General features: G+C 30.4%; 2 protein-coding genes and 1 pseudogene across 3 annotated transcripts; 1 reads left to right on the forward strand and 2 right to left on the reverse strand.

The window, feature by feature from the left end:
• The first annotated feature begins 621 nt into the window (after positions 1 to 621).
• LOC141676032 (5S ribosomal RNA) lies at positions 622 to 741 on the forward strand (annotated as a pseudogene).
• A 1,747-nt stretch (positions 742 to 2,488) lies between these two features.
• Positions 2,489 to 4,079, reverse strand: LOC141672841 (uncharacterized). Its single transcript, XM_074479524.1, has 5 exons — positions 3,844 to 4,079; positions 3,408 to 3,473; positions 3,229 to 3,314; positions 2,897 to 3,099; positions 2,489 to 2,807 (listed from the first exon to the last, which is right to left on the reverse strand). Exons 1-5 carry the CDS (start codon positions 4,077 to 4,079, stop codon positions 2,718 to 2,720), a joined length of 681 nt encoding a protein of 226 aa, XP_074335625.1. The 3' UTR covers positions 2,489 to 2,717.
• Positions 4,080 to 5,609: 1,530 nt separating this feature from the next.
• On the reverse strand, positions 5,610 to 6,974 carry LOC141672699 (uncharacterized). 2 transcript variants are annotated; one of them, XM_074479347.1, is made up of 5 exons: positions 6,699 to 6,974; positions 6,505 to 6,576; positions 6,317 to 6,399; positions 6,013 to 6,215; positions 5,610 to 5,867 (listed from the first exon to the last, which is right to left on the reverse strand). In XM_074479347.1, the coding sequence occupies exons 1-5, from the start codon at positions 6,911 to 6,913 to the stop codon at positions 5,748 to 5,750; spliced, it is 693 nt and encodes a 230-aa protein (XP_074335448.1). In that variant the 5' UTR covers positions 6,914 to 6,974; the 3' UTR covers positions 5,610 to 5,747. The 2 variants fall into 2 exon arrangements, with proteins under 2 accessions (XP_074335448.1, XP_074335447.1); XM_074479346.1 differs by having other exon boundaries at positions 6,317 to 6,402.
• Positions 6,975 to 11,880: the final 4,906 nt, after the last annotated feature.

The raw sequence follows: 11,880 nt of genomic DNA on the forward strand, positions 1-11,880 counted from the left end.
AAATCAATACACCTCAGCTCCCATGCTTAAAATATGATCTAAGTTAATGGTATCATATGTTCTCTATTATAAATATTTTTTTTATAATAAATAGCATACTACTTTAAATAATTTTTTAATATTATTTAATTATTAACCAAAATACAAATTCTAATATTATATTATAATAAACTATGCTTAATTTAAAAATTATATATATATAAGTAATGTTTATTGATTTTATGTTTTCCATTTATAAATATGTTATTATATTTATAAATGTAATAAATTTTTATTTTATAATATTTAATTTAAAATATTTTCATAAATATAAAAAAATAAAAATATTGTCATTAAATATTTTTGATTTAAATACATGTTTTATTTTCAATTGTATTAAATATAAATAGCTTAAATTAATTTTAACTGTATATTTAAAATTAAAAATAAAATAATATTTTGGATATAGCTAATGAATATAACTAATACCGCTGGAGTATAAATCCTTACGGGTTCACAAAATTTTAGCTAATGGTGTTTTAGCTAAAAAGTTTACATAATACCCTTGGAGATACTCTAAATTCAGTGAAATTTTGAAAATTAACCACGAAGATAATGTTTATCCTTAACAGTATTTTGATAATTTGTCAATCATACCAGCATTAATGCACCAGATTCTATCAGAACTCCGAAGTGAAGCGTATTTGGGCGAGAGTAGTAGTAGGATGGATGACCCCCTGTGAAGTTCTCGTATTGCACCCCTTTAAAAGGCGGTATTTAGCAAAAAAAAATATTTCAGAAGAATCAAATATTTTGTCAATTATGTATGGAAAATTTGTTAATAAGTAGCATCATACTAATAAGTTATATAATCTCTAGATTAGTATTATGATTTTAGGTTCAACAAGTTTCAAATAATCAATTTCCATGATCCAAATTATTGACCATAAATCCTTTATGGCTCGAATATCTCATTGCTTTCATTGACAATTTTTTTAGATTAAATATCATATAGGTGACTTGGTATACTCCAAGTCTATATCAAGCAAGTCATGGCAAATTTTTTAATTTATATTAGACCATACTCTTAATTGACACATTTCATCCCATTAAACAATTTAAAAAGTTTTGATGATAAAAATGAAGTGGCATTTTAATAACTAGTTATTTCTTATTAGAGTCCATTTCGTGGTTTTAGGGTTTTTGGTATCTCAAAAGCGTTTATTTTAAATGATAACTATACCCGTCCATAAAGCTGCAACATCATATGCTCAAACACTATGACACGTCAATGTAGATAATGTGTCTACCTTAAAAGGAAACATATATTTTAGTATTGACTTTCGGAAAATTTAACATCATGATACACATTTTTACAAGAGTGATTTAGCTGAGATAAGAAATTTGGCTTTAGATATATAAAAATGTACTAAGTTTCTTATATAATAATTAACCCATTTTTTTGTCAAATGCTGTATTTTATACTTAAAAAGAAATAAATCACATAACAAAATGTTCGGGGTTCAAGCAGATGAGCAGACCAGGGAGGCTGCGAGCACTTAAATTCCTCCACCGTTGATGATAAAAATAATTCGTTCGGTCACAGGCCCCCAACCTCGGCCTTGTCATTATACATATAAAATCAGCTGGAGGCCCTTTTGCATGGTCCAGTTACTAGGCTCATAGTCATAGGCTCAATCACCCCGCTCAAATAAATTACTCCAATCTGTCCCCGTTTATTTGTCATGTTTAACCTTTTATGATCAAATTAACCCAATTTTGACCGAAATTTCATATAATATATAACGGAAAAAATGATATCATTATAAAGTACATGTAATTTATTTTAATACATATCCTTCGATTTTTCAAAATAATGAAAGATTGATCTCTAATTTACGGTCAAAATTGAGTCAAATTAATTATAAAAAATCAAACATAACAAATAAATTTGTACGAAAAAATAAAAAGTTAATAATACTTCAATAAAATAATTTATCGTGTGAAATTGAAACACTAAATTCGTAAATACAATCTTACGCTTACCCCCTATTTATATATAATTTAACGTGGGAGGAAAGAGTTTAATTTTTCCTAAGGAGTAAAGATTTTTATGTCATAAGTAAGTTTCCGGTGAAGAAAATTATGCGCTAAGATATTATGTCGCTTAATTTTACTTATTTTTATGTATGATTGTATATCATTTTGTACCTAAACTCATATTTCTGCGCACATAAGGCAGGAGTCTTTAAAAAAAAGTTTTTTCATTCTTCAAAACGAGGGTAAGACTGCGTACGATATATTCTCCCCAATAAGAATAAGGTTATGATATATCCTCCCCAATGAGGATAAGGCTACGATATATCCTCCTCAAACACTATCCTAAACATTATATATTAGGTACGTTTGATTAATAATACTTCCATAATTCAATGCTCGACTTATAGTATTTTGGATAAATTCTAAAGTTTTTTTTTATATATCAGATGAAGGATGAGCTATCACAATAAATATAAAATATAGTTATAATTCTTAATATAAATTATAATTAAATTCATTTCTGGAAACTATCTATAATTCGAAGATTATTGATAGTATTACAATTAAAATCAATATTGTAGAAACCTTATGTTCATAGTTCCTACCATGTCTGGAAATGTGACGTTTACAAGCGTCCCAGATGTAAAAGTTCACTTACAACCTGAAATTAGAGTAATGCTTAAACGACACTTCAAATGTCATTTAGTTGCTTCTTTAGGGACATTAAGGTTTGCTTGACCGGCTGCTGGTGCTATAAGTGAGTCAACTTCTTTCTCAAAATCTTCCACCTGCCCCATAATCATTGTTATTATACATACCATTGCAGGGAAAAAACAAGTAATCAACTTATAATACATTATATACAATTCATAATCACCTTGTTAATTATGTCTTCTGCAATATTGGCATCTTTGACAATCTCTTTTGCTACACTTTCTACAATCTCAACTGCATTTTTGAGCTTACCTCCCTCGGGAAGCTTATTAGTTAAAAGATCTGCAATCTCTACAACTTCTTCCGCCACCTTCTCCACCACCTCCGCTATTATTTCAGCGTCTTCTACCACAATTTCCACCTCATCTGCACATTATTTAACGTGAGACAACGCGAAAATTGTAGTTTGTGATACTGTAAAATCTTATAAAGCACATATGTGTTTTGACTACATTAAAAATAACAAAAAGTCAATGGATCTAAAAATGTCGATACTTTTCCATTCGAGAAATGAACTTATTTTGTCCTTGTAAAGAGGTAATGTAACCCCGGAAATCGCCAATCCTGCAATCCAGCGTTTCCTGTTAATTAATGTTAACCAGATTATGCTTGATAGTATTAATATATTATTAGCCTTCAATTTAACATGATATGTACAGTTACATATCAATTACCAGGAACTCAAAAAGCTTCCAGATGTAGAAGATTCTTGTTGAGCATTATTATATGATGATAAATTCCTACAAAAATTGAGGAAATTTTGTTCAGAATACCATTTTTGTTATCTTTTTCAACATATATACATACCCTCTACACATTCGATAATCACAGAGAATATGGATCAGCTGATCGATCAAATTGTAATAGATTTTATATGGGACATGGACGATAACATATGAGAGAGGGGGGGGGAGGAGAGGGAGAGCGAGGGAGAGAAGGGGAGAGAGAGAGAGAGAGAGAGAGAGAGAGAGAGAGGGAGAGCGAGGGAGAGAAGGGGAGAGAGAGAGAGAGAGAGAGAGAGAGAGAGAGAGCGAGGGAGAGAAGGGGGGAGAGAGAGAGAGAGAGCGAGGGAGAGAAGGGGGGGGGGGGAGAGAGAGAGAGAGAGAGCACCTGCGAATAATATGACGAATATGACGAGTTTCCAACAGCGGTCTGCTGATGCTACGTTTAAATAAGCGGTGATTAGGAGAAAAAGGTTGTTGATTGTTGAATGTTGATGAGGAACTTAAACTCCTGCTTGGATCATGACTATAGCTTATAAGCAGCAACGTCCGTCTTTCAATTGAAAATGAGAAGGCTGTGTTTGAGATGCAAGATCTCAATGTTTTTGTGGATATTTTAAACATACTTGGTCTACTAGCTAATAACAAACGATCTGCAAACACATATATATGAATCTGATATATAAATTTAACGTTTGGTCAACTAAGTACAAGGTTATTATAACATACGTACCATGCATGACATATTTGACAAGTGAATTTTAAAATCTAATTTATGAAATATATGCTTTTCTCTACGTAAACTTGTTTAATATATAGTTAAAAAATCGAAACTCCACATGCTCTAGGTACTTGACTTGGGCCGCCCCGCTTACTTCGAAAGATAAAGCTCTCCTGGTTTCTTGCAAGGAATATGATGACTAGTATAACATAGACATTTGTATTAGGAAGTTACCTATTTTTTTATATAGAGCTACTCGTCCTGATCATCCCTCACACCTCCTAATTAATCCAAGCAACACACATTTGTACTTTGCGTTTTGCTCATTGCTTTGATTCCTCATCCATTCTTAATCATTTCGTTAATTTATTATTGCTTAACGCTTATTTGCAATCTTACACGGTACTGTTAAAGAAATTCAAAATCTAATTAATATTCTTCCTGCGAAAAAACTTCACATGTAACCGGTATGTAACCGGTATCTAAGACCCATACTTTTCTATATACACATGATTAAAAAATATGGGTTTTAAATTTAATAGACATCAATTTTTAACGGACTTCCGAGACGGTTTTGCTAGGAGTATCTAGAGATGCACAAAAAGCCCGGGCTCGAAAATCTGTCCCGGTCCGATCCGGTCAAAACCCGGTCAATCCCGGCCCGGTCAAAGACCGGTCCGGTCCCGGCCCGGGCTTCGGGCGTCGACGGGCCCTATATTTTTAGGCAAAGCCCGGCCCGACCCGGTTAAAAACCTGGGTTTCGGCCCGATTAAAAACCCGAAAAAACCTGGTTATAATCTGATTATTCTAATATATTTTCTTATATATTTATAAATTCACATTTACTATAAATATTAATAATACTTTAAACACATATATATTTACATATTTGTGATTAATAATATTATTTATATACTTCGTTGCATAAATAATGAAAGAAGATATAATAAGTACACTATATATATTGAATATCATTGTTATCATAACAATGATAAAACATATTATTCTATAAACATGTTTATTTTTTGCCGAATTTAAATGTTTTCAACGAAGTAATATTTTCATAAAATATTTAATGTAAACTAATACATTTTTATGATGATCCATTTGCTAACATATGTATTCTTCGAAATCTCTAATAATACTCGATCCGATTTAAATTAGAAAAAAGCCCGGCCCGATCTGGCCCGAAAAAAGCCCGGTTAGGCCTGCCTCGAGGACCCAAACGGGCTCTGACATTTTCGGAAAGCCCGGCCCGACCCGTTCAAAGTCAAAGCCCGAAAAGCCCGGCCCGGTCAAATCCCAGATTTTTTAAGGCCCGGTCAAAACCCGGCCCGGTGGACCTTTTGTGCATCTGTAGGAGTATCTATAAATATAAAGTTGGTTACAAATTGAATGAGTAATATATGATCAAGACCAATATGTATCAAACTATCTGGTCTTTGGATAAAAGTTGCATTAAAAGTGCAGAAGCTGATATTTACATCACATGCATGCTTCAAAAATAAAAAAATATTATATATAACAAAGAACGAATGAATCTTGTAATGGTCAAACATGTACATATTGTTTCATAGTTTTGATTTAGGGATTTCTCCTAAATTCTTCGTGCCAATAGTGTCTGCCCCATTATTGATCTGATCAATTACTGGTTCTATCATACTTCCAACTTCTTTCTCCGCCTTCTCTACCTGCTCCACAATCACATACAAATAATTTACAAATCAGATTAACAACCTCTACCATTTTTAAATGTCAACATGCATAATATTCTAAAACATTGTAATTGACACAAACAGTTATAAGAAATGACTTTAGTTGTTGAACGAATTTTACCTTCTGCACCAGGTCTTCCAGTAGATCGGCATCTTTTGCAATTTCTCTGGCTACGCTTTCAACCCTTTCAATTGCATTCTTCATCTTTCCGCCCTCTGGAAGATTTTCTTCCAGAATATCAGCAATTTCCACCACTTCCTCCGCCACCTTCTCGACGACTTCCAGTACTAATTCAGCAGTATCCACAACTGTTTCCACCTCCTCTGCACAGTCGATTCAAGATCAGCACATTGAAATTAAAATAAATGTAGTTTGTAGCTTAAGCAATGAAACAGACACATATCATCAATGATCAAAAACATACTTTTTAATGCCAAGAATGAAGTTAGCTTGGTCCTGTAAAATGGTAGAATTATTGATAGTAGCATTCCCACAATCCATCCTTTCCTGCTACGCGGTACTTTTAGGTTAGGAGAACTGATCAACTAATTACATATTCAAAAAACATTAAATTTACAAATAAATAAGGAAATCAAGATAGTTACAAATTACCAGTTAGTGCCTGAAGGATTTCCGGAAGGAATAGGTGTTCCAGGCTGCATACTGCTGTAGACAACTAGATTCCTGCATTTTTTAAATTTAAATAAACATTATTATTCAATGCAGCCTAGCCAGAAGGAGGAATTTGTACATAATGAAGAACATGGATCAAATTAGGAAAGAATCGAAGAAAAAAAAAATTATACCTATGAATTCTTTTCTGAACCGTTCTCGGATTGAACTTGATCGAAGATACTATACACCCACAACCGAGATTTTGTCTAAAACTTAATATCGACGCTGATGTACCTGTTGGACATTCTGTATGATTAAGAAAAACAGGTCGAAATCTTGGTCGAGGAGGTACAGAAGGAGAGGAGCTGTTCGAGTTCAGTGGCACCAGTAATGTTGTGGTAGACATAATGGTATATAGCAATTTTATACTCTTAAAGTTTGTAAAATGGTGGATGAGCTGATTATGATTGATTCTACGGAGAATAGAGATGATTATATATATATATGTGTTAGTTTGTATAAACGTGAGGACAATTATGTTATTAAATCTTGGATTGGTCCATGGAAGGTACGCTAATTTGATCAGTCAAGTTTGACGTTGTCGTCTCGAGCCACTTTTCATTACTTTATTTATCTTATATCTGTAACTTTGATTACTTTATCCTAAAATCAACATCTCGGTTCGTTTCCCTGATTGTTCAGAAATAATTTAGTATTACACAACTTGCAAGGTGCAGCAAAGATGCGCTTACTTTACAATTGTTTTACTTGTAATCCAATGAAGGGTGCTAAATCTTGTGTGGAATAACATTGGTGTCTTTCTAATGGTGTCACAACTCACAAGGATGTTCAAGAAATATATATGTTCAGAGAAGTTGTCAATTTCTGATAATTTTATGACACCTCTCTAAATGAAAAAATCTAAAATAGGCGTACTATTGGTATATATTGGCATTCCCTCTCGAAAAACTGCTGTATTTGCTCGGATAATGAATCGATTATATGAAATTCATGGATGTATTTTATAGATGACTCATCCCCTTGCCCCGAAATGATCTGGAAAAAGGAAAATTTGGTAATTTCAGAGACATATTCATATGGCGAAGGCATAGTCTTATTTTTTCTCTATGGGAATGGACTATATGAGACTTTATGGATGTATCTGTGGTCTAAATGAGATATTATATTTACTGCTGGTTTTTATGGTTGATTTATCAGGAACCAGATTTCAAGATTTCATACGAGATTTCAAGATTTCATGTTCAATTCTGAACAACTAAAATTGCTAATTCACATCACATATAATTTTTTGCCGAGAAATCATACAGAATACAATTAAATCTCGATAAATTAATAACCTCGTTAAATTAATAATTTCTTGTAAACCCGTGTCGGACCCTTTATACTAAATTAATAATTCGCTAAATTTATAAGATAATATTTTTTTATTAATACATATAAGTCCCATATAATATATAAATTAATAATTACATATTACATCAAAATTATAGATTTTTAGGATGCATTTTTATAGTAAGTCTCATTTGTAACCTACTTCTTTTTAAATTTGATGTCGCGTTGTACTTCATGTTGAATCTTTTTTAATATAGTATGGAGTTCTGACGTACTATGTTCATATTAAAAGAGGAAATTACGTAATGTAATTGTTGTTTTAAGAACATATTTTCGTGAGACCGGCTCAAAATGTGTACTTAGTTAAATAAGGTGTTGTGCTAAATAAGACCAAGGCCGGTCTAGAAAAGATAGAGCGCTGACTTGAGAATTGAATGACATTACGTAATCTAATTAAATAAGTGAATCCTTTCAATTTACTTAAATTTATAAATATTTCTTAATGTTATTTTAAGTATTCAATAGATGAAAATAAATTATTATTCTGAGAATTATATATGTTATAAAATTTTAAATAATATTTCTCGATAAATTAATAAATTATTAATATATCGATAAATTAATAAATTATTAATTTATCGATATATTAATATTTCGATTAATTATTAATTTTTCATGGTACCAAATATATTAATTTATCGAGGTTTTACACTATAAACCAAACCTTGGCAGAAACAATTTTGATCCTATTAGAGCATCTCCAACTCTACTCACCTGTTAGTTATAATATGTATGTGGCAGGGAAATTTAAGTGATATATAAAATATTGTTCACTCCAATAGATATATCTGTTAGGTATAATTTTAGATTACCTAAAAATGTCACGCTGCATTTGTTAATTCTGCTCCCATCATCTATGTCATTTTCATCCATAAAATTTCTTGTAAATCTAACCTAAACCTATTTAGGGGCTCTTTTTTTTAAAAAAATATAACATACTACTTCAAATTATTTTTAAATATTATTTAATTGTTAACAAAAATTTTAAAATATGATATAATAAATTATGTTTTAATTATATATTTTAGAATTCATATAAGTAATATTTATTAATTTTATTTTTTCTATTTTTAGATATGTTATATATTTATAATTGTACTATTTTTTTATTTATAATATTTACTTAAAATATTTACATAAATATGAAAATATAAAATATTATCACTTAATATCTTTTTATTAAATACATGTTTTATTTTCAATTGTTTAATTAAAAATAACTTAAATTTATTTTAATTGTAGGTTTAAAATTAAAAAATAATATATTTTGAATATAACTAATGATTATAGCTAATACTGCAACACAAATCCTTACAGGTTCAACCAAACTTTAGATAATGACTTTTTAACTAACATGTTTCTTGTAGATGCTCTTACAATTAAATTTAAATTGCCTGATGTCGCTTTAATAACACTAGCATAAATCCCGTGCGATGCACGGGTTTACATTAATATTTTAAATTTTTATTTATCAAGTTATATTATATTTTTAAAATATTTATATAAATATATAATGATTATAAATTTATAATAAAAATAATAGAATAACATGTGGTCGTAATTTAGTAGAATAAATAGACTATTTCTAGTAGTTTAGCAGATATGTAACACTATTATTTATATTTTTAATAATAGGATAAGTTGTATCCGTAGTTTAATAGGATAAGTATACTATATTTACTAGTAGTTTAATAATTTAGTAGTTTATTAGATATATAACACTATTTATCTATTTTTGTAATAATCAAAATTAGGGAATTACCGTTGAACCAAACCGTTAAACCATATTATCTCTATTCCGGCTATTATAATATATATATAGTATAAATTGCCAAACATAAGTAATTTTTTTTTTTGCCAAACATGAATACGTACCGGCTAGCGCTAGTAATTGACCAAATTATACGCCTAGAAAAAGCTCCTATAATCCTATCTCTCCCGAAGCCAACATTGCCTTTAGGATCATAGATACAAGTGACTAGCCATGACATATTGTTACTGCACAAAACCCTAGCGCACCCGAATTGCACTGAGTTGGCCCAGACCACCTGAGTGTAATGGCTACAAATAATTCACCGGTGGCACATGTGTTTGATGTAAAATTATAATTAGACCTCTCAGCCACCCACGAGCTAACTGCATCAGTACCACTGAACGAACCTGTTCCTTTAGCTAGGTTTTTACCATACGGGCCACCGGAGGGTATGACATTGCAATCTCCCGTTCTCGAGTTGGTGTTGTTCTCTGCATAGGCAGCCAAGGTGGCATTCCATACGATCCTGTTATTAATACCTACTCTATTACGAGCTAACTTGTGTGTAAGGTAGAAGTTTTGGGGCGAGTTTTGGGAGTTTGATCGGCAGAAAATTGTTGCTAGAGTGAGGAAAGTTATAAGAAGAATGTCCAGTGGAATTCTATGGAAGCACATACTTTCAATAGTTGCATGAAATGTGAGGATTTTGGTGAAGGCTGAAGAATTATATATGTGCACCTAACTAGCTAGTGGGTATTTATAATCCCAAATTAAATGAAAATTGTCAACTAAAAAACTTGCCATTTGATAGCAATATTTGTATCAATTCCTCCTTCCGCGTAGAGTTAGCATATTCTAATTTTCAAGATATTATTCTGCCCTATCTCTTCTGTTTACACTTCAAATTCCTTGTTTAATGGTGCCGTTGGAAAAAGTAGGTCGAGATATATACTTTGAACTAAAAAATTTAAAACAATTTTTTTAGAAACATATTATACTTTTTATTTCTAAAATCAGTTGCTCCATCAAAAATAAATATGCACTTGAAATTTATTAAAAACTTTTACCTATTCCTTTAGCAAGAATCAATTAAAAATAAATGTTAGTGCTTATAACAAATAATTTCATCCATTAATGCAATAAATACGAATTGAAATGCCTACAGCTATAACATTTTTAATCTTTTAATATGCCAAATTTATCTTTTTTAAATTTAAATTGTTACTAAACTTTCCTAATTTATTTAACATGATATGGATTGACGAGTTAAATTCTTAAAGCTCAACTCCCACAAGTAGGCCGTAAATGAGTCAAGTCGAGTAGAACTCTTAAATGTTCATATATTTCAGATTGTTAAAAATATAACAAACTCGAACTCGATCTTTTATCAAGTCAAAATTTTTGTTCTTATGTATCGACTCATTAGTAAAAAGGTTATTTACGAGTATGTTCAAAAACAGCTCACAAACTATGGTTCCACGAAAAACTCGTGAATATTATTTACAAATTTTTATCACAAACAACTCATTTTACAAATTCGTTCTCACGATTTCTGAATTTTTGTATGAATTTCTTCTAATTCTTTTCTAATTGATAATAAATAATAATATTAAATCAAAATTTTGGAAACCTTACGCACCAAACATATAAATTTGAGTGTTCTGCATTCAGATTTTGATTAAATTATATTTTGTTTCTCTATGGATAATGAGATATACATATCACTTTAACACATGAACACATGCTAAATTAAATAGTTATATATATATATATTTATCATCTAGCATGTATTATGATTTAACTATAAATATAAAATTTAATAAATTTAATAAAGAAATAGATGGATTAATTAAATTGGTAAATTTATTTTAATATATATATATACTAAATTATGTGTCATACGTGTGTTTATAACATGTTTACGAGCATAAATAACTAGTAATTTATATATTTGTTCACCAGTTATATCAACAAACTTATTTACGAACATTACTCATGAATATGTTCACGAACTAAATTAACTTGTTCGCGAATATTGTAATCGTACTTGTTCGTGAATTTTCAATTCGAACTGTATTATAATCAAGTTCAGGTCATTTACAAACCGAATCTTAAAATTACGTTCATGTTCAACTCATTTATAATTCAAACTAAACTCAGGCTGAGCTTTTTTTGAACCGAACACTAAACTATTTGTGAATGTATCG

This window comes from Apium graveolens, chromosome 7 (assembly GCF_009905375.1).
Source record: "Apium graveolens cultivar Ventura chromosome 7, ASM990537v1, whole genome shotgun sequence".
NCBI lineage: Eukaryota > Viridiplantae > Streptophyta > Magnoliopsida > Apiales > Apiaceae > Apium > Apium graveolens.